At 40.6% G+C, this 26,857-nt stretch overlaps 1 protein-coding gene across 1 annotated transcript in view; it reads left to right on the top strand.

Moving 5' to 3' along the window:
- MYOT (myotilin) overlaps window positions 1–26,857 on the top strand; it is a 1,852,166-nt gene that overhangs the window by 774,861 nt on the left and 1,050,448 nt on the right. The window contains exon 7 of the mRNA XM_044068976.1: window positions 22,877–22,996. Within this exon, the coding sequence (XP_043924911.1) occupies window positions 22,877–22,996 (120 nt within the window). The remainder of the gene's footprint in view (window positions 1–22,876; window positions 22,997–26,857) is intronic.

Genomic DNA, 26,857 nt, shown 5'->3' with positions numbered 1-26,857 from the left:
ATATATATATATATATATATATATATATATATATATATATATATATATATAGGCAACACACATAGACAGAAGCAGTAAGGAGTGTTGTATTCTCCGCCTAAGAAAGTTTGACTACATTTATTGGCAGGAGTACAGCTTAGAAAACAGACATTTCTCCTGTTTGGAATCTGGTTGCAATAATACACAAGTACCATTTAAAATATAAATAGAAGGGATTATTAAATCAGCTGAGATAAGATGTCAGATACTTTTGAACTGAGGGTGAAGTAGATTAAGTAAATGGGGAGAGGCTGTAAGTGGGAAACTCGAAGAAAAGCTAGAGAAGGACATCATTATGTCTGGATTAAAATAGGAACAACAGTAATGTTTTGCCCTATCAGAGAGGTGCAGAGTTTAGGTAGTAAACTATTCATAGTATACAATATTACTGAAAGTGGGTGTGAAAAAGGGAATCATAACACCTACTGTAGAATGTACAGTTCTAATACCTATTCTGCATCTAATATCAAATAGACAGACTGTAAGCCCTGCTAAAAATGTAGGATAAAGTTAAAATCAGTTGACAGAGGACACTGCTTCTCCTCTGTAAGTCAGGAGACTTCTCATTTAGAAACATTGCATTCTACTCACCTATAATTTAAATGATAAATGAACTTAAGCCACTGACCTTCCCAAACAAGATCACTGCTGTGTTATACTTCACACAGGTCATTGTGGTTTTCTGCCAACTCACAGATGTACCCAAACACAGTGTCCGTCTTCAAGTCACCACAAAACCATTAGATTACTACTAATTACCATAAGGCTAATTCATGAATATATCAATAAATTATCAAATAAACCAGACCATATGTTTAAAGAGATACTTCCACCAAATAAAGTTTTCAAAACACTACATGACTTCCTTATTGTTATACTATTTGTAATTTGTAGTAAAGCTACTGTGAAATCACAAAATATGCATATTTGATTATCTAAGGTAGTAGAAGAGTATGTTTGAGGAGTGTAAATAAGGCTACCTGGCTGCTTTTGGTGTTATCATGGCATGAAAACAGCAGTGACTACCACTGACAAAAAAGCAGGCATATGAGACACAAAGATGGAGACAGTGGATAAAAATCAAATATGCATAATTTGTGTTTTCACAGGGTCTACCACATTTGCTTACTGCCACTCTCTTGTTTTGGCAAGTGCTCCAACTCCCAATGATTGATCTCTACAGAGCCCTGATCCTAAACCTAAAACCTCCCACCCACTGCCTAGCCCTAAAGGCCCCCATCCCTCCCTAAACCTAAAATCACCTTTCCCTCCCTAACCCTAACCCTAACCTCAGAGTCCTGATTGCTCCCTAAACTTAAACTCCCCTTCCCCTCCCATTCTGAATCACCCCTAAACCTAAAATCCCCATTTCCCTTGAACTGTAGCAATCATCCCACAATGTCAGAACACTTTCAAAACATTACTCCTGAATATTAATGGCTTCCAGTGACACAAATCTGTAACTTTGACTGTGTATAATAATGTGTCCAAACATAAAAGTCCTAAAATAAAAGATAAATTATGCATACAAAGCGAGAACTGAAATCTTAAAATACTTATCAGTACAAACAAAGATCAAAAAAGATTGATTGATCAGTGAGCAGGTTTATGGTACCAAATAAAACAATATAATTAATAAGACTGCAATGACAATGAATAAAAAAGGTTAACAGATATATATGATATAAACATCACTGCGTTCAAAATATCAAAAACAAAGGGAGAAAAGATCACAAAGACAAACCCTTTAGTAAAAACTGCAAGAAAAACCCAGCAAAGCTGGAGTCTTCACTGTGGAATACCTTTAAGTGAGAAGCCAGGGCTAAATCATGCTGTTTCATTAGTTAGTTTATTAAAATTAAGTGCAGCAAAATTGTGAACCTAGTATTTTTAACACTTTAATTTTTAATATTAAAGCAATAGAAAAGGCAGTGATCATTGCAAGGTTTAATTTACTTATTTAAACTGGTTTTAACCTAGGCAAGTTTTAATATATATTGATATTCCATACGGTATGTAATGGTGGAAGTATCTCTTTAAATATATGGTCTGGTTTATTTAATAATTTATGTATATATTCATGAATTAGCCTTATGGTGATTCGTTGTAATATAATGGTTTTGTGGTCAATGGTTAGTTTTACAAAAGGATTAACAAATTAATACAATATAAAGTAGTTCCAATTAAGTTTTTTTAGTTCTGATGAAGTCCCCGATGGTAATGCTTACCTCTTGGTCAAATAAATTGTTTTAAACTTGGTTCATTCTCACAACTGTACTGTATTGGATGGTACAGCATCCCTAACACCTAGAGATGTTGTACCATCTTGGATGGCTCATCCCAGCCCTCAAATCTAGCCTCTTGGGAGGGAGAAATACATTGATCAGTCTTTCATCTGTGCAAGGAACAAACGAGTCATAGGATGCTCATCTTGGTCAAAGCACAAATGGGCCTGGCTCTTGCCCTGCATGGAAAAACAAATGGAGTAACTGGGGGTGGTAGAAGTAGACCAAAGTAATGGTGGGGAAGGGGGTAAAAATAAAATAAAATAAATCTATGAATATTATACCACCAGCATAGTTACAAGTCAGTAGATAAATCAAAATATATGAAAATCTTTATCTTACTCCAAAAAGTGATCAGTTCTATTTCCTTCACTTTTTATAGAATGCAAAACAAAACAGTTTAATATATTCTTGTGGTTGAGAGCCATAGGGCACATCATCAAGGCTTAAAACACAAAATTCCCATGAAAAGAAATATGTTCTTTGAAAATTGTTTCCCATGTTCCTTTAGATTGCTTCTACCTAATTCTTCCCTTTAGTCAAGCCCAATGCATATGACTAACATCTGTATGAATACCACTACAAAGAACTGAACACCAACTGTGCAAGAATGTCCAATAGCAATCTGCACTTCCTACCACTTCATACTCTACTCAAGACCTCAGCACGTTGTTCCTTTGTATGTTCAATGACTTCAAGCTTGAACCGGCTAACCTGTAACTCATTAATAACTGCGATAATTTGCTTCTTCCGGGTCTATATCATATGTTCGAAGTTTGAAAATTTTGAACGTTAAATAATTGAATTTAAATGTTCAAAGTTTCAAACATCGAACATATGATTAAAAAAAAAACCCAAACTCAAAACTAACTGTTGTAAGGCAGAGGAGCAAGCCCCCCCCCCCTGCACACCTCACACCTCCCCTCTTTAAATATACCAACTCCGAGACCGCACTACAGTGCAGTAAGGGAAATCTTCCCTTTACCGTGTTATAGTGCAATCTCGGAGTTGGTATATTTAAAGAGCGGGGAGTGTGGGGGTGCAAGGGGGGGAAGCCCCCCTGCTTACAACAGTCAGGCAAGTTCCCTTTCTTTTTTTTTTTTTTTTTTTTTGCCTTGATGCATTGTGCTCCTTCTCCCTTTATTACTACTTTCACATTTTTGTTATTGTGCAGATCTGTAGTTTTTTCAAACCTGATTATTAATAGCCCCCATAATTGATTGCAGTTGTAGATAAGCATGTAAATGTTTTATGCACAGTGTGATGCGTTATGTCCTCAGATGGTAGCAACATTATGTGTTTTGCTTTATCTCCTGAATAATATGGGTCATACGTCTTTGATCCCATATAGCGGTGCTTTCAACTTCCCATGCTGTCTTTTCTTATTTAGGTACCGGCATACTGAGTAGGTGTTGGTCAAAATTTAGGTTAAGGCCTATACTTATCTCATATCCCTTATTTCAAGATGACCTCTCTGTCACCCCTTGTCCTGTCTATCTGAAAGAAATTTTATGCAGAGATACTTGTTTTCATTATATTCTCCAATATATTAGATTAAAAGCTGGAGCATAAATCAGGAAGTGAGGTAATCTCCCTTTTCCAAATGAAATTGCTAAGTAGACCTTTGGATTAGAAATTCTGATTAAATTGTACTGAATAATTAATTAACTCTTGAATCTCAGACAGACTTATGTGCTTTGACTTGACTGGTAATGTTTTAAAATGTATAGTGCTGTTGCAGCAACACTACATTCACTGCATTCAGTTTGTCTATCAGTGTGTCAAATTTACAAACATATTTAGTTATTACGTTTTAACTTTAGTCTTCATTTCTGTCTTTCGTTGAAGCTTAAGGATACCTTAGTTCAAGATCCAAGTAAATGGGAAATTCTTCTAACTTTATAGGACCTCATAAGCCACTCCCTTTATTGTCCCAGCTCTAACTACAAGTTTTTTATCTCATTACACTTCATTCCAGAGAATTTCACATTTTTTTTTAAATATTCAGCACTGGGTCAGTGTGTGAATTTATTTTTCCCCTAACAAGGTACAATAGCCAGCAAACATTAAATATATCCCCCTTCCTTTATCTTCATTTCCAGTGTCTGTAATGTTTTTCTGACCTTTTCTCAACATCTAGGAGAAAAAGGACAGGACACAATGAACAGCATTGAAGAATACTCATCTTCAGAAAGTTTTCCACTGGCAGATACCCTAAAGGTCAGTCTGTGATGTAGATAGTCTCCCCGTGCTAAAACATTTTTGCTAAATCCTGTCTTATGCAGCACTAAAAACATAAATGTGTACTTCAGGGAATCAAAGTACTACTTCACTGCAGATAAAATCACTCCAGCTTCACAATCTACTTTTTTTTAATTTGGAAATAAAAGAGAACAAGTTCCATCTGTTACTGGATATTTGTCTGCCCTGCACAAAATCACCTTTGTCTGGTCATATTTCTCTAGGAACTATCCCATCCAGTTACTTTTCAAGAGTCCACCAATATTTTGACGTGCAGATTAATGAATGATGCATCTCTGTTTTCTACTGTACCCACCTCTCCTTTTGAGAATCATTATTATTTTTGATTTTGACATAGATGGGGTACATGTAATTATTTTTTGAATATGATTGAATATACTAAGTAATTTCTTCATTCTGTTAACTGCCACACCCCTATTTATAACATTCAAGCATAAAGCCTTCTAGCCAGTGGGACTGAGTTTCAGAGAGCATATTGCCTTTTTAACTTTCCAAAATTCTAACTTCTTCTGTACATTTTTTAAGATCAAAAAAGACTCTGAGGGCTTTTTGTTTTTCCAAATTTGTGCTAATTTCCTGAAATTTTCCCTTACCAGCAGGCTTTTGTCTACCAAATTTCGTCCTAGGGTCTGTTATTTTAGGAGTATAAGTACTCAATCTTCTCTATCGTTAAATCTTCACAATACACATTTTGGATTGCTTTCTCAGTGAAACTGTCATATATACAGCAATAGTACACTCCAGCCACTGTTAAGGAACACAGGGAGTGTCAAAGCCCACTAAAAATGACCAGCAAAAATAATTCAATGATAATTATTAAAAAAAAAATAATAAAATGTTAAGCACTTTCATCCCAATAACTCGGAACTTCATCAGAACATACTGTAAAATCAAGCACAACCAATCTTGCGTACAAATTGAGAGCCTTTTCCTGTGGTTCAAAAAACTGTACCTGTGCCTATTCTTTTGTAAAGAATATTATTAATAAAAATTGATCCATATTGAAAATAGATAACTTATGCTATGAGTCAGTGTGATAAAAAGGACAAAAAGGATAAAGAGGATGTGATTTCTAATTCATAGAGTAACTTTTTATAGATCCTAATGACTGAGTTAAATGAAACAGTAACAAAGACATTTCAGGAAAGCTCACTCACAATAATAAAAAAAATAAACTTGTGCCTTAGAAACTACTTTCAAGAGTAATATATCTCTTTTGACAGCTCACTAAATTATCATTATGTGTGTCAGTAGCTCAGGCCTTATTAGCTATATGCAGGTGTAAGCAGGTGCCCCATGTAGCATACTTAGATTATATAATCCTCCACACAGGTAGTTTGAGTAATAGATGGCAAATACTGTCAAAAAGGTGATCATGGTATGGTCAGTAGTCAATTTTAAGGAAGATAAATAGGTAGTAGTCATAAAGATGCATTCCTTTAAGTCGTTTCTCTCAGTTCATGGTGACTGTCTCTTCCTATCAGTATACACTGTCCTTTGAGGCATTTCTCTGATATCCACCATCACATGCTTAAATGCTCATTCGTGGCAATTATTTGCCTGAGAAACAGTTGTTAGGCATCTCCTACTATAGCTTCAAGGCAGTATGTGATGTAGACCGGTATACTTTTTAAGAATAGATGCAAAAGTACTTAGAACAAGACTGTCTGGATAAATAATAGGTGATCTTGTGATTGGGAAGAAATCAATACAGAAATTGATAAATATACCCTTCTTCTGACTTGTACCCCTAAATCAACTGCATAATTTATTTTGCTTACTCGGGAGGTCATCATATCCTATATGTCAAAAAAGACCACAAGGTTTAAATTAACTCCTTAAACGCAAAAAGAAAACACAATCATCAGTTCTACCTATATAAAACATGTTTGTATGACAAAACAACTATTTTGGCTACATAAAATCATTGTGTGCATACAAATGGACTTGTTGAAGATATCATTGGAGTGTTAAGGAATCAAATAAATTAAAGAAGAAGAAACAACTTAGAAAACATTTACCCCTTCACCCTCAAGGGATACATAAGTTTGGAACATAGATTTAATTTATCAAAAAGTTAAAGAGAGTAACACATCCAGTCTTATCTGCCTTCTCTATCTAAAGTTGCAGTTTGCCAAATCCATAATATAAAATATACAGATATTGTCAGAATATTATGTCTAAGTCATTTAATAGAGATATAGTTATTTATTATTAATTTATTTACATTTGTTTAACAGAAAATTCCAACTGGACACAGGTCTTTTTTCAGCGGAGGCCCGGGGAGAAAAGCTCCACATGCATAAATTGTGTTACAGTATTGATCTTGACAAACAGTAAATAACAGAGGAAAATATATATAATAAAACATACAATTAAGACAGACGATACATAGTAATAACATTGATTAAAACATACAATAAAACAGGAATTGATTTGTTACATTTGGTGGAATCAGAGTAAATAGAACTTATTGTAAATTATGTTGTAGAGGCAGTTGCACTGGGTCTATATTACATTGTCGAAAGGGCTGTTCATCGAACACCCTTTCATCAACACATAAATACTGAAAGACCAAACCTTTGAAGATAAAATTGCTTGGTCAACAAAAAATAAAACAAACCATCAAACCCTATGAAGTGGGTGGCTTCACCCCCCCCCAAGCCCCTGATGTGGGGGTTGTGCCCCCCCACACCCCCCTAACTAAATATACCAACTCTGAGATTACACTACAGTGGAAGGAAAAGGTAAATTCCCAATAACAGCTGAGAGATTTTATCCCCTGGGAAAAAATTCACTTACTTGGCCATTCAAAGTTTTGGTAGTTCGCCATGTACATGTCGATCAAAGGGCATTCGGTTAACTGCCCTTTCGACAACATAAATGGGACCTGTTGTACTAAGGTCTAACATGCTCAGTAGCAGATAATCAAGTGAGTATAATATTTTTGGTTTAGGAGGGTTTTTTTTTTTGTTTAGTCAGGATAGGGGCATGGGCAGAGCCAGTGTAGTTTTAGATGAGACTTGAGTGCAGTTTTTAACTGACTGCTGGATGGTAAGGAGGTTATGGGGAGAGTTGTTCCAAAGTTTGGAATTGGCATAAGAGAATAAGGCTTCACCTTCAAAGTTTTTGGGTTTGGTGACCAGAAGACAATCTTTGCTGTTGGATCGTAGGGATCTAGAGGAGCAGTAAGTATGGAGAAGGTTCTGAAGTGATGGGATTTTATGAGGATGGTTTATTAGTTTGTGGGCAGAAGACAGCTGGTTTAGATGAAGAAGTTGTGGGAGTTCCAACCACTCTAGTTCTCTTAGTGAGTGGCAGTGATGTCTGCGGTAGGATGCACCTGTTGCAAATTTTGCTATCTTATTATAGCATGTTTCAAGCCTGTTTGAGTCGGACTGTCTAAGGTGAGTTAGCACAGGTGAGACATACAGTAAGGTGAATATTAGTTGGGAGTAGGCAACAGAGGTTTTAGCTGATTTTGTTAGGTATAGTTTGTTTCTATTAAGTGCCTCAAGTTTTTGCGTACTTTTTTCATGGTAAGAGATATATGGGCATCAAATCTGAGTTTGTAGTCAATATCCACACCAAGAAGTTTGGTGTGTTCTGAAGAGGAAAAGATGGTATTGTCTTTGGCAAGGATCTTGAAGTGGGTAGGAACTTGGTTGGATTTGGAGGGTGGAAAGATAAGGAGTTTGGTATTGTTAGGATTTAGTAGAAGGTGGGCATTGGATAGCCAGCCTTCTATTGATGTAAATGATTCTTGTGTAATTTGTTTTGAAGTTCTAGTAGAGTGGGGTACAGCAGATGACGGTGGAGTCATCTGCATATTGTATGAGGGAAACATGCTTTGTGGTATGTAGATTGTTGGTGAACAGAGAAAATAGTAGAGGTCCAATGATGGAGCCTTGGGGGGCACCGAGAGAAATGGCCAGACAAGGTGATCTTTCCAGATGAGAGATTGTCGTCAGTCGGTAAGATAGCTTTGGAACCAGTTGGTGGCAGAGTGGGAGAAGGAGAGATTATTGAGAATGGAGAGTAGCATTTTGTGTGATACCATGTCAAATGCCTTAGATAGATCAAGAAATATAGCAGTGGAGATTAATTTGTTGTTTTTATGATGGAGGATAGTGTTGGTGAAAGAGATCAAGGCAGTAGTTGTGCTGTGATATGGACTGAAGACATGTTGGGCTTTGGAAAGGAGATTGTTAGCTAGGAGGTGGTGAAGTACCTGACGGTTAATGGATTTCTCCAGAATCTTGGAGAGTGGGGAGAAGATGGTGATATATCCTTTGCCTATATTAATTACATCCTTATAATATGCTGGTAACTTTAACCATGAAAATCAACGATTCATTCCAAAAGAGGGAAGCACTGTAGTGTTACAAAAGGAGAGCACAACTAACTGGTTTAATCTAAAAGTAGTTGCCTCCTTTACAGCTTGTTGCAAACTAAGAACAATTTAATCTTATCACTTTACACTCCAATATACGGCAGGCCAGAGATACCTCTAGCTAGCATATCAATCAGTTATTAAAAGTAACAGGTGACCTAGCTTAAGCTAACTTTTAATTGAAATAACCATTCTCATAGCTTACATTATACAGCCTCTTATGTTATAATATGACTATGAAGAGATTGGTGCCAAATGCTTCCACTTATAAACTCATGTCATTTCCTTCATGGGCTCTAATCTCATTTCACCAAGCTGGGAACTTAATTTCTGATCATTTGTTTCCATGGTCAGTTGAGTCAGGTAGCTTCTCATTATATACATAATTTGAAAATATATATATAAATTGTGCATAGTGCAGGAATGTGATGCTCCAAATGCTAGGCCTCGTGGCTTCAATAATCCTCATGATACCTCTAGCCAGACTACAGATGAAAAAATTCAATGCTACTTGAAGAATTGTTGGTCTCAGCAACTTCATCCCATGGATTTCCAGGTAGCAGTATTGGGATTTGTGAAGGAGGATCTGCAGTAGTAGAGGGATTAGTATCACCAATCACCTCACGCAACAATTTCCTTCTCTTTTTCACCAGAAGGGAAGGTGTGCAAAAGAGGAAGAAGAAGATGGCATAGCTACTCATGCTAAGTACTGACGATTTCTATTATCTTGGTAAATGCAAAGGGAGTTTAACCTACTCATAGTGGCCTTTGGGGCAAACCACTGACAAAGTGAGCATGATATAATGTTTTGTTTAGTTGTAAAGTATTTGGTTCCCACAACCCCACAATCATACGTTCCATTTTTGATACACATAAGAAGGTTTATGGCAAAAAAATGAAAAGAAATAGGAAGGGTCTACAACAGGGTGCTTATCTGCCTGAAGACTTTGTGCTGAAGCCAAAAGTATGGAAACACCAAGCACAACTATTATGAGAGTCTGTACAAACACAGACTAGAAACAAGAAACTTTTCAGTTTTGGTGCAAACACACTTCCCTCTTTAACTGGGACATCGACTTCAGCTAATGGTGGACATATGACATGTAAGAAAGGTGTCTGAAGCTTTGTGGAGTGGCTGGCCATATGGTACCCTTGGCAGGACATATCCAAATGTAATGGCTACTGCAACAGTGATCTAATGAAGAACATCATCCAAAATTAGCATCCCAACCATCATTAAGGTTAAAAGATTCTGAATATTTTACTTCTGAGCATGAATGTGAGTTTGTGATGGGTTCCTACTGTGAATAATTACATCAAATCCATTACTATGAAAACATTTCTAGAAGGCCCTGCTGAAAAAAGAAATTCTGGACTCACCATAATGTTTCATGTTTGTAGTCCATCTCACCCTTCATTCTTACATATGGGCTCGGAGCCGACTCGGCCTATTTACAAGCTCAAAGTCTTCTAGTTGGCTTGTGGCTAGGTAGGTATCCCATGGTGCACCAGTGCAATCCCCAGATCTTGTTTGCTGCTAACTAGCATAGCCGGCCTTAGGCATAGGCCAACTAGGTGGCTGCCTAGGGCACCACTGTAGCAGAGGAGCTTTTCCAGTATTTAGTTAGTGTAAGTAGACCAGGATGGTGGCACCAGATGGTGTTGTAGGGGGCACTGTGGAGCCCTTTTGCCTAGGGCACCAGTTGACCTAAGGCTGGTCCTGCTAACTAGGAGAAAAAATAACAAACATACAGAAAGAAGCCAATACTAAAAGGTCTCCAGAGAATAATGAAAACAATATGTTTCTGTCTCCAGGTACTTCCAGGATGGGGGTAGGAGGGTGGGTATGAACTACAAACATGGAATGTTACAGTGAGTACATAACTTCTTTATGTTCTGTAGTTCTATCTCACCTTCATTCTTACTGATGGGACAGCGTCCCTAGCACCTTATTCTTGGTTGGCTCAAGGAAAAATACTCTTGAGTATTGTGGAACCAAAGGATGCTCTACCCCTGAAGGTTAAATCCAGTTTGTAATGAGTAATAAATGTGTGAGGGGTAGCCCAAGTTGCTGCTGCACAAATATTATCAAGTGGGACCCTGGCCTGAAAGGCTGCAGAGGTAGACTGAGATCTAGTGGAATGAGTCTTGATTTTGAAAGATAAAGGTCTACCCTCAGAGGTGTAAATGTAAGCTATATAGCTAGAAATCCAATTTGAGAGGGCCACTTTGGAAATTGGTAAACCTGACCTGGATTCGGAGAAGGAAATAAATAATTGAGCTGATTTCCTGAATTCCTTCGCTTGGTGCAAATAAAAACGTAATTGTCTATGGACATCCAACTGATGAAACATGTATTCTGCTGCATTGGAATGATTTGGAAAGAACACTGAAAGTTCTATGGACTGGTTCAAAGTGTTATGGGAACAGACCTTGGGGACAAAGGAGGGATTAGTACGAATAGATACTCTGTCTTTGTGAAAAATCAGATAAGGGGGTTTTACAGATAATGCTTGTAACTCTGACACCCATCTGGCAGGTGTGATAACCACCAGAAACAAAGTCTTCCAAGACAAAAATTTCAAAGGTGATGAATGAGAAGGCTCAAAGGGTGGAGACGTCAATTTGGATAGCACAAAATTCAAATCCCATGAAGCAACAGGTTCTTGAAATAGAGGTCTTAACAAAGTGGCACCTTTGAGGAAGGTTTTGCACAGCTTATGTGACATCAGCTTAGAATCTTGTATGCCTAGATGAAAATTAGAAATCGCTGCCAATTGAACCCTGATAGTGGCAGCTGCAGATCCCTGGTGGAAAAGCTCAGACAGGAACTCCAAAACCACCGGAATGGGGGTGGTATAAGGGTCAACATTCCTTTTCTCAGCCCAGATAGAGAATCTCCTCCATTTACTGGAATATAGTCTCCTAGTGGAGGGTTTATGAGAGGATGTTAGGATATGAGTCACAGAGTGTGAGAAGTCATGAAGCCTGACTAGGGATGGAACTGGAGCAGCCAAGCTTTCAAATTGAGGGTGTGTAAAGCGGGAGGAACCGAGCCTGACATGTGCATCAAGAGATCTGGCACTGGGTCCAGAATCCAAGGATCATCTAGGAGAAGAGGCCCGAGAAAGGGGAACCAAACCTGATGAAGCCAGTAAGGAGCAATGAGGATCAGTTTGCTTCCCAGCCATTTTGCTTTCTGAATAACCTTGGGTATGAGAGGAAAGGGGGGGGGAAGCATAAAGGAGACACAGGGGCCAATCGTGAATGAGTGTGTCTCTTGGTGACTCCCCCAGAGGGGGGATGAGGAAGAAGTAGCTGCTGCATTTGGCATTTATTGGGCTGGCAAAGAGATCGCAACAAGGTTGTCCCCATCTGCAGAAAATCTGCTCCACTATTTTCTGTTTCATAGACCACTCATGAGGCATCAAGATTGCCCGGCTGAGCTTGCCGGCTATCACGTTGGTTATCCCTGGAATGTGCGTTGCCACCAGAAAATGCTGGGAAGATATCACCCATTTCCAAACTCGAATGTCCTCTCAACAGAGTGGGTAAGATCTGGTTCTGCCCTGTTTGTTGATATACCATACTACCGACATGTTGTTTGATTGTATCGCAATCATCCCCAGAGGCAGAAGGTCATGGAGTGCTTGCAACACCAGGAGCACTGCCCTCCTCTCTAGGACGTTGATATGCAGGTGAGCCTCATGATCTTGCCATGTGCCTTGCACAGTCCTGCCTAGATAATGTCCCCTCCACCCTATCTGTGAAGCATCCATGGTCACAGTGGCAATGGGTTGGCGAGGAACTAATGAACTGCCCGTGATTAACTGATTGGGTAGAGTCCACCAAATGAGGTCCTTCTTGCAAGATCTGTCAGCAGTATGTGATGAGATAATGGTAGGTGCTAAAAGGACCATTGGGACGACAGCAGCCACTGAAGAATCCTCATGTGTAGTCTGGCTAGCTTTACAAGTAGTATGGTGGAAGCCATGTTCCCTAGAAGCTGCAGAATAGTCTTGGCCTTGACCTTTCGTAGGGGGCAAAGATGTTGAATTTGAAGAACCAGATTCTGTGCCCTTTCTACTGGAAGACAAGCCAACATGTCTACTGTGTCTATCTCTGTGCCTATAAAATTCACAGATTGAGAAGGCAACAAGGCAGATTTTTCCCAATTGATAGAAATCCCCAACTGGGCACAAAGTTGAATGGTAGTGTCCCTGGTCTGAAGAAGTAGATGCCTAGTGGGGGTGGTCAAGAGCCAGTTGTCTAGATACAGAAACACCTGGAATCCTCAATGTCTCAGGTGAGCTGTCACTACTGCCATACACTTGGTGAACACTCTGGGGGCTCTGGTGAGACCAAAGGGCAGAGCATGAAACTGGTAATGACTGGCTCCTAGCTGGAAGCGTAGATGACTCGTCGATGCCCTGTCCATTTTTATGTGGTAGTATGCATCTTGGAGGTCTATTGAGCACATCCAAGTGTCTTTCCCTAATAACAGGAGTATAGACTGCAGTGTCACCATCTGGAACTTGTCCTTCTTTACTGATTCGTTCAATCTGCTGAGGTCCAAGATGGGCCTCCAGTCCCCTGGACGTTTTGGCACTAAAAAGAATCTGGAGTAAATTACGGAACCTAATTGGTCTGCTGGGACAGTTTAGATGACTCTTTTTGCCAGCAACTTGTTGACCTCCACAGTTGCCTGATCCCTGGCATTGGGTGGAACATCCGGGATCCTCTTGGGAACATAGCGTGGAAGAGAAAAGGGTATGACATAACCTCTGGTAATAATTCTTTGTACCCATTTGTCTTGAGTGATACTTAGCCAGGCTCCTGGATACAAAGAAATCTGACCCCCGACCGGCTCCAGAGAAGCACAGACAGGCCCCACATCAGGAGCAATGGTAAGGCCAGCCCCAAAATGAATCACGGCCTCCCTCATTTTGTGGTCCAGCCCTGCCTCTAGGGTGACGTCTACCATTTCCTCCTCCTCCTCTGCCTCTGAAGGAGGAGTCACCCTGTGCATCTTGGAAAAACCTCTGGGACTTCTTGAACCACATTTTACCACCCCTCTGACCCTTAGGGTATGGTCTAGAGGGGACAGTAAAGCATACTCCCATGGCAGTTTTTCCTTCTTGCTCGCACCGGGTGAGTGTGTCCTTTAGCTTGGGTGCAAACAATGAAGAACCGTCGAAGGGGGCGTTGGTAAAAATAGACTTGAACGGTTCCGCAAAATTACACAAATACATCCCAGAATGGTGTCTTAGGGAAATTCCTGAACTTGCTGCTCTACTGGCTCCATCAGCCGCATATGAGATAAGCCTCATGGAGGAGTTGACAACAGAGTTCAAGGTGGACAACTGGGCAGACACCTTGTCAGGAACTCCCTCAGTACATGTACCTTGTAGAGAATCTCCTAACTCCTTAAGGAGATCTCTCTGAAGCCTCGTGAAGTGTGTAAGGTAGTTCAGAGATCTAAGAGTTAATGCCACTGAAGAGAAGATATGCTTCCCGTATCTGTCCATCGTTCAAGACTCCTTATTCGGCAGATGAAAAGAAGAAGAAGTTTCTGCTAACTCCTTCTTAGTGGCCACTGCCACCACCATGGCATCTACAGGAACACTTTTAGACAAAAATTCCTTTTCTCTGGGTGCAGAAAGAAATGTATTTGGTCTCCTGGGGACAAGCTCCATGGCATCAGGAGTATCCCACACCTTCCGACTAACTAGCTCCATCAGTTCTTCGAAGGGTGGAGACACCCAAGAGGCTGAAGGTTGAGACCTGAAAGCCTTCAGGTACACTGACTCCTCATCAGAAGGGGTGACAGTGGGCCAGATGCACCTCTGCTTAAGGATTTCCAAGATGTCTACGAAAGAGACATCATCAGAGGATGACTTGGGGGACCCTTCTGACTCCTCAAGATCAGTGTCTGAAGTAAGAGACTCATCCTGGGAGTCTACATGCTTCCTCTTGCATGTTCTCTTCCATGGAGGCTCCTCAGAAGGATATTCTGGGGAGGTCTCAGAAGAGTGGGAGCCACCAGATGGTGGCTCCTGAGACTGTGGGTCTCTGCTGTCCAGAGAGAGAGTAGGAGCTGAGACAGAAGTAGGTGCCCTTGGGGGGAGAGTGTCAGTACCCCTGGTAGGAGCTGATGATCGGGACAGCACACTCCTCATCATCTCGAATGCTGACCTCTCCAGCTCCGAAGACCTCCTCGGCTCCAAGGAGACCATGGATGCTATCAGTTTCAGAGCCATCGGCTCAGAGATAGACATAGGGTCCAAGCTCACCCTGGCCAATAGGCTGAGAGGAAGGCTCAGAACTGAAGAGGTTTGGTTCCAGGCATCCCTGTCGGGGCCGACCGGGCAGCTTCGTCTCCTAGACACCATGGATGGCACTGAGAGTGTCGGAGTGGAACTCAGATCCAAAACAACCTCAGGGGGAGCTGGAACCGAGGGTTCCACCACTGGTACCAAACGCTCTGGTTCTGAAAGACCAGCATGGCTCGGAGGAGGAATCACCGAAGGGGGGACGGACTCAAGTGGCCCTGGAACTGACTGGGTCAGAGCCAACAACAATTTAGGTAAGGCAGATGACTTCAGCAGTCTCAGCACTATCCTCTCCACATCTTCTTCCGATAAACTCCTGGAAGACCTGGAGGACCTGGAGGACAGAGTAGGAGAACGGGATCTTTGCAGTATAGGTGACTTTAATGTAGGTGAGACCGGTAAAGGGTCCATGGACCAGCTCCGTTGAATACACTCAGTGGTCGTCTCAGAACTACTTGGTGCCGACACTGTAACCACAGTAGTAAAACTCTCGATTGGCTCCGAACTCAGTGGAGCCGATGAGACAGCAATTTTGTCAGGCTTAGTAATTTTAAGAGGTGTCTCCGAGACACCAGCTGGTGCAGAGGAGGGTCTCCTAGAGGATTTGAACTTTTCCTTTTTAGATCCCTGAGATCTAGCAGAGGAGGAAGAGCTAGCCAGATCTTCCTCAAAAGAGGGCTTTAAGAGACCTTTTAGAATGAGCTTATTTTTTCTTTCTTGCAAAACCCTGGCACTAAAAGAGTGGCAGAATAAGCAAGTTTCCTGTAAGTGGATGGTCCCAAGACAGTAAACGCAGTTACTGTGGCCATCCGTTATGAACATCTTCTGTGAGCATTTTATGCATTTTTTAAAGCTAGATGGCTTATGGTCTTTGCCTTCCTTAGACATCTCACAGAAGCTGAACTCTCACACACACACACACACACACACACACACACACACACACACACACACACACACACACACACACACACACATACACACGCACACAAACACACACACACACACACACACACACACACACACACACACACACACACACACACACACACACACACACACACACACACACACACACACACACACGAAAGAAAGTGGGAGGACTAGGTCCTCTAACTTAAATGGGCCTAGCCCTACAGGAAGAGTAAGAAACACCATGAGGACAAGGTCCTCTAACTTAAACGGGCCTAGCCCAGACAGGAAGGAAAGGGAAACTAGGTTCTCTAACTAAAATGGACCTAGGGGGCACAGAAACAAGTAGAGAGGCTCGCACACACACTGGAACAGGAATATATCTTAATATGAGGAAAACGCAAGAAAAAGGTCAATAGAACCCAGTTCTGTCTTTAACACTAATAGCAGAAAATATTAGCAAGTGGAGATTCCGCAAAAAAGTTATTATTTACAGTATCTAAGTAAACACACAAAGCTTAAACTAAGTGCAAAAAGAGCCTACAACTATTAATATCAAAGGTATGAAAACAGTCTAAACAATTAAAATGCACTAAAAAGGTGCTTCTACTAAATGCTAACTATCTAAATGCAAACACTACACTAACTAGAGCTATAGAATGCTAGAAAACACTTTCAAAATCAAAAATAGAGGATTTTCCAAATTTTTGAAGAAAATGTGTAAAACTTAGCCACGGCCAAGAAGAAGCACATTCGAACTCGTCGACGTGGCAAACGAGATCTGGGGATTGTACTGGTGCACCATGGAATACCTACCTAGCCACGAGCCAACTAGAAGACATCGAGCTTGTAAACAGGCCGAGTCAGAGCCGAGGAGAGACTTTGATCCCATATGTAAGAATGAAGGCGAGATAGGACTACAGAACATTAACAGTTTTGACAGTGTCACTTTACAGAAAAACATAATCAGGCTGTCATCTAAGATAATACAGATCAAATTTCCCATGTAAAGGAACCTATGAATATCAAATATGTCTTCAAAATTTATCACAGCTAAAAAAACTGCCAGTCATTTTCCTTGTAAGGTCTCAGGCATTTCTGTGGTGTTTTTTTTTTTTTTTTTTTTTTTTATTATTTATTTTTTAGGATATCCCATGCCACCTGAAGTCTAGCAGCATTCATCTAGTGTATGTGAAGTGTCTGAGAAAATTCCTGACTAGGTTTTATTCACTTGGCTGATCTTCTCAGCTGAAGAATTACTGTCCCTTGATCATGTTATTTTTATGACTCCCTCCCTCACTCATGCCAGGCTGTACAGTGCTACCCTGAAATCAGGGTCATCTTCCTCTTTTCCATATTCTTCACTGTGGACACAGACTTGTCACTAGATGCACTGCAGCCTGTGGAAGGCCCCTCTTCTAAATGTGTGACTCCTTGTCTTGCTCTATGGAAGATGTTGAAATGTCTATTTGTCTAGAGGGACTGTGTCTTTGCTGGTCCTATTGGGACTTTTCTGCAGGTGCTGTAGCTTGTAGCAACCAACCAACTTCTGTTCCATCTCCTTTTTAGAAACCTGCAAGTCTCTGGCAACTTTGTGCCCACTGCTCTCATATATTTTGGATACACTGCTTCATCACAGCCGCCATGGAAAGCAAAAGCCTGATATCCTTCACACTACTACAACTGCTGCTAGATACACCAGAATAGCATTACAGTTCATTGTGACAACTTTACCCTGTTTTGGTCCTTCATCTCAGACTATACAATTGTCTGGAGAAATGACCAAGATAGACTAACTGGTACTGGCCCTGGAGAACTCCATTATAACTTCTGCTGCTCCTCACCTGACAGTTTATGTTCTAGACAAGGCCACTGCTATAAGGAAATGCCTTGAACCTCCTGATCTCCTATGATCCAAAGAGCTGACTTTATGCATTCTCTCTCCAAGGAAGAGTCAAGGAAAGGAAGATATAAGAATTACCTCTGTAATTACTTTTTTCCAAAGGCCCATAGATCTTTTTTATGGCATGTCCCTGAGACTCCAATTACATTTACATTGTCTCTTTGAGACCAGTTCTCTGAGGCATCCAGTTTGTTTTCTTGCTGTTAAATACAGACGGGTTTTCACTTTCCAGTCACTTCTAATCTTTGTCCCAACTTGACTTAACACGCTGTTAGGTGTTCTTGTTGTTTAATGGGCATGCTGAGAAGTGCCACTACAGCCTCAACTGCTAAGGAAAGCCTTGTGAACAACAACACCATCTTCTCTTCTTGTCAAGATTTCTGTAAATTTTCTAACAGAGTAACATTCATAGAATATTGCATTTTAATAATATGATGCTATTTCACATAAGACTAGAAAACAAACAAGATTAATACCTCAGTACTGGGAGGTGGGGGTTTAAGTTGCCATCTTGTATCTGTGTTTGGCACGCACACACACACACACACACACACACACACACGCGCACACACACACACACACACACACACACGCACACACACACACACACACACACACACACACACACACACACACACACACACACACACACACACACATCCAAACTCGTCGACGTGGCAAACGAGATCTGGGGATTGTACTGGTGCACCATGGGATACCTACCTAGCCACGAGCCAACTAGAAGACTTCGAGCTTGTAAACAGGCCGAGTCGGAGCTGAGGATAGACTCCGATCCCATATGTAAGAATGAAGGCGAGATTGGACTACAGAACATTAACAGTTTTGACAGTGTCACTTTACAGAAAAACATAATCAGGCTGTCATCTAAGATAATAAAGATCAAATTTCCCATGTAAAGGAACCTATGAACATCAAATATGCCTTCAAAATTTATCACAGCTAAAAAACTGCCAGTCATTTTCCTTGCAAGGTCTCAGGCATTTCTGTGTTGGTTTTTTTTTTATTTTATTATTTATTTTTTAGGATATCCCATACCACCTGAAGTCTAGCAGCATTCATTTAGTGTATGTGAAGTGTCTGAGAAAATTCTTGACTAGGTTTTATTCATTTGGCTGATCTTCTCAGCTGAAGAATTACTGTCCCTTGATCATGTTGTTTTTATGACTCCCTCCCTCATTCATGCCAGGCCGTATAGTGCTACCCTAAAATCAGGGTCATCTTCCTCTTTTCCATAGTCTTCACTGTGGCCACAGATTTGTCACTAGATGGCACTGCAGCCTGTGGAAGACCCCTCTTCTAAATGTGTGACTCCTTGTCTTGCTCTATGGAAGATGTTGAAATGTCTATTTGTCTAGAGGGACTGTGTCTTTGCTGGTCCTATTGGGACTTTTCTGCAGGTGCTGTAGCTTGTAGCAACCAACCAACTTCTGTTCCAACTCCTTTTTAGAAACCTGCAAGTCTCTGGCAACTTTGTGCCCACTGCTCTCATATATTTTGGATACACTGCTTCATCACAGTCACCACGGAAAGCAAAAGCCTGATATCCTTCACACTACTACAACTGCTGCTAGATACACCAGAATAGCATTACAGTTCATTGTGACAACTTTACCCTGTTTTGGTCCTTCATCTCAGACTATACAATTGTCTGGAGAAATGACCAAGATAGACTAACTGGTACTGGCCCTGGAGAACTCCATTATAACTTCTGCTGCTCCTCACCTGACAGTTTATGTTCTAGACAAGGCCACTGCTATAAGGAAATGCCTTGGACCTCCTGATCTCCTATGATCCACAGAGCTGACTTAATGCACTCTCTCTCCAAGGAAGAGTCAAGGAAAGGAAGATATAAGAATTACCTCTGTAATTACTTTTTTCAAAGGCCCATAGATCTTTTTTATGGCATGTCCCTGAGACTCCAGTTACATTTACATTGTCTCTCTGAGACCAGTTCTCTGAGGCATCCAGTTTGTTTTCTTGCTGTTAAATACAGACAGGTTTTCACTTTCCAGTCACTTCTAATCTTTGTCCCAACTTGACTTAACACACTGTTAGGTGTTCTTGTTGTTTAATGGGCATGCTGAGAAGTGCCACTACAGCCTCAACTGCAAAGGAAAGCCTTGTGAACAACAACACCATCTTCTCTTCTTGACAAGATTTCTTTAAAAGTTTCTAAAAGAGTAACATTCATAGAATATTGCATTTTAATAATATGACGCTATTTCACATAAGACTAGAAAACATAAGATTAATACCCCAGTACTGGGAGGTGGAGGTTTAAGTTGCCATCTTGTATCTGTGTTTGGCACGGACACACACACACACACACACACACACACACACACACACACACACACACACACACACACACACACACACACACACACACACACACACACACACACACACACACACACACACACACACACACACACAGACACAGACACACACACACACACACACACACACACACACACAGACACACACACACACACACACACACACACACACACACACACACACACACACACAGACACACACACACACACACACAGACACACACACACACACACACACACACACACACACACAGACACACACAGACACACAGACACACACACAGACACACACACACACACACACACACACACACACACACACACACACCCCTTTGATTTTTGTTATTTTATAATCACTCCCTGTTCTTGCTCTTTCTGTGTCGACTTCAGTGTTAAATACTGCATATTGAGTTGCAAAAATGTTTTACTTGTTCCTGAAGATGGAAATGTATGAAATCAGATCAACGATTTGTGCTTCAGTAACAGATAAATGATAGGATGACGGTTTACTTTAATTTCAGGCAAAGTCTCTGAATGAGTATATAATAAGAGTAGAACAACTTGTGTAAAAACTAGAAATGTACTTAATTGGAATCATCTGAGTCAACAAGTAAACGCATGTAATGGTGGAGTGTTCGCACACAATAAAGTGACACAGAAGAACAAAAATCCTAATCCCTGAAGTCACCAACTAGACTGAATTTGAGTAGGGTAAAAAGTGGGGCAGAAAGGGTCATTCCGTATTAGCCTCAAAATACAAAATAATTATTCTCAAGGGAAAGGTGAGCTGTCTGCTAAAACCCAGGAAGGATAATGTTTGATGATAAAAACGTAACCATCATTTGTTGAAGTTAAAATAAACGCGTGGCTTTAACATTAGACATCTTTATATAATTGTTGTCATTTCAGGTTTGATATACCTTACTATTATGAATGGAAAATCAATTCAGTTTTAACTATGACTTAAAAGTTTTACTATTTCATACTATCACATTTTATTTTATTGCCATTTAATGATATTGCAAGACCAGCAATGAATATCATTAAATGGCAATAAAATAAAATGTGATAGTATGAAATAGTAAAATGCATTTTAGTCAGACCAGATCAAATGTAATGTTGTAAATAAAAAAATGAAAATAAGTCATGTTGAACAGTTATTTGAACATCTAAGTAATATGCAATGTACAGCATTTTACCATAAGGGATAAATCATTAGATTTGTATGCATTTCATACAGAAAGCAGAGTGTACAACCAATTTATTTTTCTCTTTAAATGAACTGTACCATCTTCCCTAAAAAAAAAAATGTTTAAGTCATAGTTAAACCTGAATTGATCTTGTTTAACTGATGACTCAAAAACATTGTGAATGATTCCTTACTCTTTTCATCGGCCTTTTTTTTTCTAAAACATTTATGACATGAACCTAGAACTTAAAATGGATTATCTACAAAGGTTGTGAAACAATTTGCATTATATTAGATCTTACAATATACATTTTAAGGAGATAGACCAGATAAAGAACCATGAAGTCCATCTAACCTGATTGCGTTTACAAAGCATGAGTTTGGTCAGTGATGATCTGTAGACCATGTTTGCATCTCTCTTCATTTACAGATATGTAATTTTTTTCCTTTTATTAGTGAACTGTTCCACTGAGGGTCTTTTTATGCTTTGATCCAAACTACAAAGGCAAGAATAAAGTAAAATTCAACATATAGGCTTTTAGGCTGTGAGAGGAAATGGGATATAAATAGAGAAAATGGGTCAGTTCATCAAGCGGCCACAGTGTCAAACATATATCATCTAGTCTACAATGCAGGCCGTCAAACCATTCTGACTGAGATTGTGTTATGGTGGGGATCATGAAATTTGCCCTTTTCCCCACTGTAGTACGAGCTCAGAGTTGGTATATATAATTAGCAGGGGGTGTGGGGGGAGCAGCCCCCAACATGGGGGGGGTTGACGGCCTGCATTGTTGACAAGATAACGTTCAACAATGTTGCCATTCGACAATCTGACATAGACCCGAGAAAAGATGTATACGTGAGAAGAATAAGAAAACTAGACAAAGACAGTGACCAGTGGTCAGAACTGACCCCTTGAACATTGACCCATGAGGCAGAAATCCTAATCACAATATTACTGTACTGCGTTCCTGCATATTGAAAGAACCCCGGTTTGCATAAACTATTTAATTTTGTTGGTAGTATCTATAAAACTGTTATTTAACAAATTAAAACATTAAGAATACAATATAAAGAGGAATATCTTACCACTACTTGTACAAATCTGCAAGAATATCACAAAACTAATACACTAATTTTGTATTACAGTGCTGTACAGTGTAACAGTCTTTAACGGTGCACTTTATTTCTGTCATTACAGAAGAAGTATGTACATTGGTGATTGCAGAGGCATTTCCAGAGGATTCAGGAGTTTATAAGTGTGTTGCCGAAAACCAGTGTGGAACAAGTGCCTGCTGTGCTCAGGTCACCATCTATCCAGGTAAATTATTTTAAAAGCCCCATATTTGCACAATATGCATGCAGTGTGATTTAACTCAGATACAGCCCACTGCTCACCAATATGTGTCAAAGGTTACCTATAGGTAGAATGTTGTCCAGAAGCCAGATATTTGACTTCCCAACAAAGCAAAATAGATCAACATACATGAAGGTTTAAGATACAGCAATCACCTTGCTGAAAGCTGTGGAGAGCACCCCCGCCTTATCTGGTTACTCATCCTATCATACATTCAGACCCCAAACTTTGGGCAGTAAAGCCAAAGGAGGTGGAATTTCAGTATATATTAAAGACATACACACCTCCAGGCTGATCAAACAGTATGACACACAGGAAACACTCCAGGTGCAGTTAACCATTGACAAGGCCACTATACAAATCATAGCTATCTACCAGCCCCCAAATCTAACTCAAGATGCCCAATCCGCCTATCTGGACCTCTTTAAATCTATCAAGATTCAACCTTTAACTGTGATCCTGGGTGACTTTAACTACCCAAACATAGACTGGAAGAACTACTCATGCCAGAACACAGATGGCTAGAGATTTCACAATGTTGTCAGTGCAAATGCTTTGGAACAGCTAGTTGATATCCCCATAAGAGGTGGTAATATCTCGGACTTGGTATTAACCAACATGAGTAACCACTGCAGCATCCCTGCAGTATCATCCTCCCTGGTAAGATCCGCCCATAAAGCGGTCCCTTTCAAAGTCACCATCTCCCCAGAACCCCCCCCCCTCGAGCTAGGGTCAAACAAAAAAACTTCTCCAAAGCTGATTACAACCTCCTGAGGGATGGTATAAAAAGCTTTACAGCCCTTTCCCCCTCCCTAGGAACTGGCACCAGTATACCAAAGCACTATACAAGCATTTATATCGATGCATGGAATCAGAAATACCAGACAGGACTAAATCATCATCCGCGAGGAAGAGTACACCATCCGCGAGGAAGAGTACACCTGTCTGGTTACATCTGCAATAAATAAACTTTATAACAAAAGGAAACAATTGCTGTCCAGGGAGAAAAAGGAGCAGGTTCCCAATTGGAAGCAATTTCTCCTTAGCCTGAACAAGCAAACAACAGCACTAGTGAAATCCTCCAAAGCAAACTTTGAGTCCAAATTGGCCACATCTACTAGAGACAATCATAAGGCCTTCTTCACATATGTCTGCAATCTCAAAAGAAGCACCCAGCTCTGTTCAGAACTGGTGGTCAAGGACACCACATATACAAATGCCATAGATATAGCAAACCTGCTGGCTGACAGACAGATTCAGTGAAAACTTCACCCCTCTGTCCCTCCTTCAGTAAATCAGGAGATTCCCAGTACATGCCCCCTTCCCCTTATAGCTAGGGAACAGGTCATCACTGCTCTCTCAAAGGCAAAAAATACAGCCTCCATGGGACCCAATAACATCCCAGGCTGCATCCTACATGAACTCAGGCAGGAACTTGCAGCACCATTAGGCACCCTATTTAACCAAAGCCTGAGTAATGGCTTTGTCCCAGCTGAATGGAGGACAGCCAGAGTCATCCCTTTACACAAAGGTGGTGCATTCACAGATCTGGGAAATTATAGACCAACCAGCCTAACAAGCCTGATCTGCAAGACCATGGAATGGATTATCATGGACTTCATTAACAATGACATTGGCAACCTCCAAACACTCAGTCCCACACAGTTTGGCTTCATCAAGGGGAGGTCATGTCTGTTAGATTTGGTCAACTTCTTTGAGACAGTCACCAAAGGCATGGAGGAGGGGAAGACAGTGCATACCACCTACCTTGACCTGGCCAAAGCCTCCTTCAATGCTATTCCCCACTCGGGCATAATAGATAAACTCTCTCAAGTAGGCATCAATCCATATGTTACCAGATGGGTAGTTAACTGGCTCACTGATATAACTCACCTATTCAAAACAGGGGAAGCCGCCTCAAGCTATAAACCCATAAAGAGCGGTGTACCCCAGGGTTCAGTCTTGGGGCCTCTATTATTTGGGATATACTTTTCTGAGGTGGAGGTCAAAACCAGTCAAACCAGTGGGCTGTGGCTGACCAAGTTTGCAGATGACTGCAAACTGGGCGCTGTCATCAATTCCCCTAGTGATGTGGACTTCCTCCAAGACGGTCTCACCCAAACAAATGACTGGTGCCAGAAACATGGCTTTGAGCTGAATACCAAAACATACATCATCATCCCTTTTGGAGTGAGTGCCATCCCCACAAATTATCACATTAATAACAATGTCTTAAGCATGCAATCAGTCATGAGGGATTTGGGCACCCAGGGTAAATAGCAACCTGACTTTTTTCCACCATGTTGCTTCCGTTGTACAGAAAGTTTTCTACATGACCCACCTCATAAGTAAGGGTATCTCATCCAGGGACAAGGAGGTCATAACATCCCCGTATTCTTCCCTTATAAGGCCCATTATTGAGTACAACGTCCCATTGGGCATGTACCTCGCAAAGCACACACAGCAGCTGGAGAGACCACAGAGGTTCTTCACCAGGAGAATCCAGGGCCTCAAACATCTACCATACACAGATAGGCTAAAAGCCCTATCCCTCTACTCAGTTTCATACAGACTCCTCAGAGGTGACCTCTGTCTGACTGGCATACAAGGCGATCTCGCACCCCGCCTTGATGGGACTGCTGCTTATCTGCAAGTCAAGCTCCACTCGAGTAACTCCCACACGCGGGCTCAACCTGGTCTGTGCCATCAATAGGACTTGTTGGTGGGAGAGATTTGTGTCCAAGAGACTCCCCAATCTGTGGAATAGGCTCCCTCTCCACATCAAGCAGAGTATCTCTTTACTCCTTTTTAAGTGCAACCCAGAAAACTGGATGGGAAACAGAAAATACATCCCTGGGATTCCACCCGTGTCCCTGCTGGACAGGGGCATCGGGTGCTGAATTGTCTAAACATGGACTAAACTCTTGGCTAGGCTTATAAGGGCCTCAGGGCCAATAGCGTAGTGACTTCCTATGATCCTATAAAGGAGTGTTCATGCCAACACTTAAGAACAGTAATCCGAGTGTTTTAGATTGGTAAAGCTGTGTTGTTAGTTTATAAAGCAGAGAGACTTGTCTCAGAAGAGTCAAAAAGGTCAGTTGTGTAAGTAAACTTACCGTAACAGTGGATTTATTTATTATTTATTTATGTTATTTTACATTTGGTAACCATGAAAGTCTGACTGGACACAAGTCCTTTTTTCATAAGAAGCCTGGGGAGAAAAGCTCCATGTTTATGAACAACAAAATTCATACACAGAAGTTAATATATATACAATTTTACAACTTAGGGAACGTGTCACGATACAGGAAAGGTTACAATAAAATACAAACTTCATTCATGGTAGCAGTTTTATATAGATTTACAAGAAAGGGAAGGTATCATGATACCAAGGATAGTCAATCATACATATTGAAAGTCTGAGAGATAAAGGACATTCCCTATATTAGAGAAGTCAGAGAGGCAGACAGGAAGGTATGCATGGAACAGGATGATTACACTGTGGAGGTTCCCTGGTCTGCACTATAGAAAGACTGAAAGAAGGAGGGAGCAGACAGTTACTTGTTATTAAGTGTGAAACATTCTTGAGGAAAGAAAGAAGAATAGTGTTATACTGAGGATTGGTCCTAACCAGGAGTGGCACAAGAGCAGAGCCATGTATCGGCCAAGTGAGCTTTTAAAGATTTTTTGAATTGTGTTATTCAGGTTGTAGATGTTATGCTGGTGGGTAACGAATTCCATTTTCTAGTTATGAAATTTGAGAACAGGGATTCATCTGCTGTATTATTCACTTTAGTTACATCCAGAAGGAGTTTATTATTGGAG

The sequence above is a fragment of the Protopterus annectens genome, chromosome 4.part0 (genome assembly GCF_019279795.1).
Source record: "Protopterus annectens isolate FY-2018-M chromosome 4.part0, PAN1.0, whole genome shotgun sequence".
In the NCBI taxonomy this organism is placed as follows: Eukaryota; Metazoa; Chordata; order Ceratodontiformes; family Protopteridae; genus Protopterus; species Protopterus annectens.
Note: the sequence above shows the minus strand (reverse complement) of the source record. Positions and strands in the feature narration are given on the sequence as shown.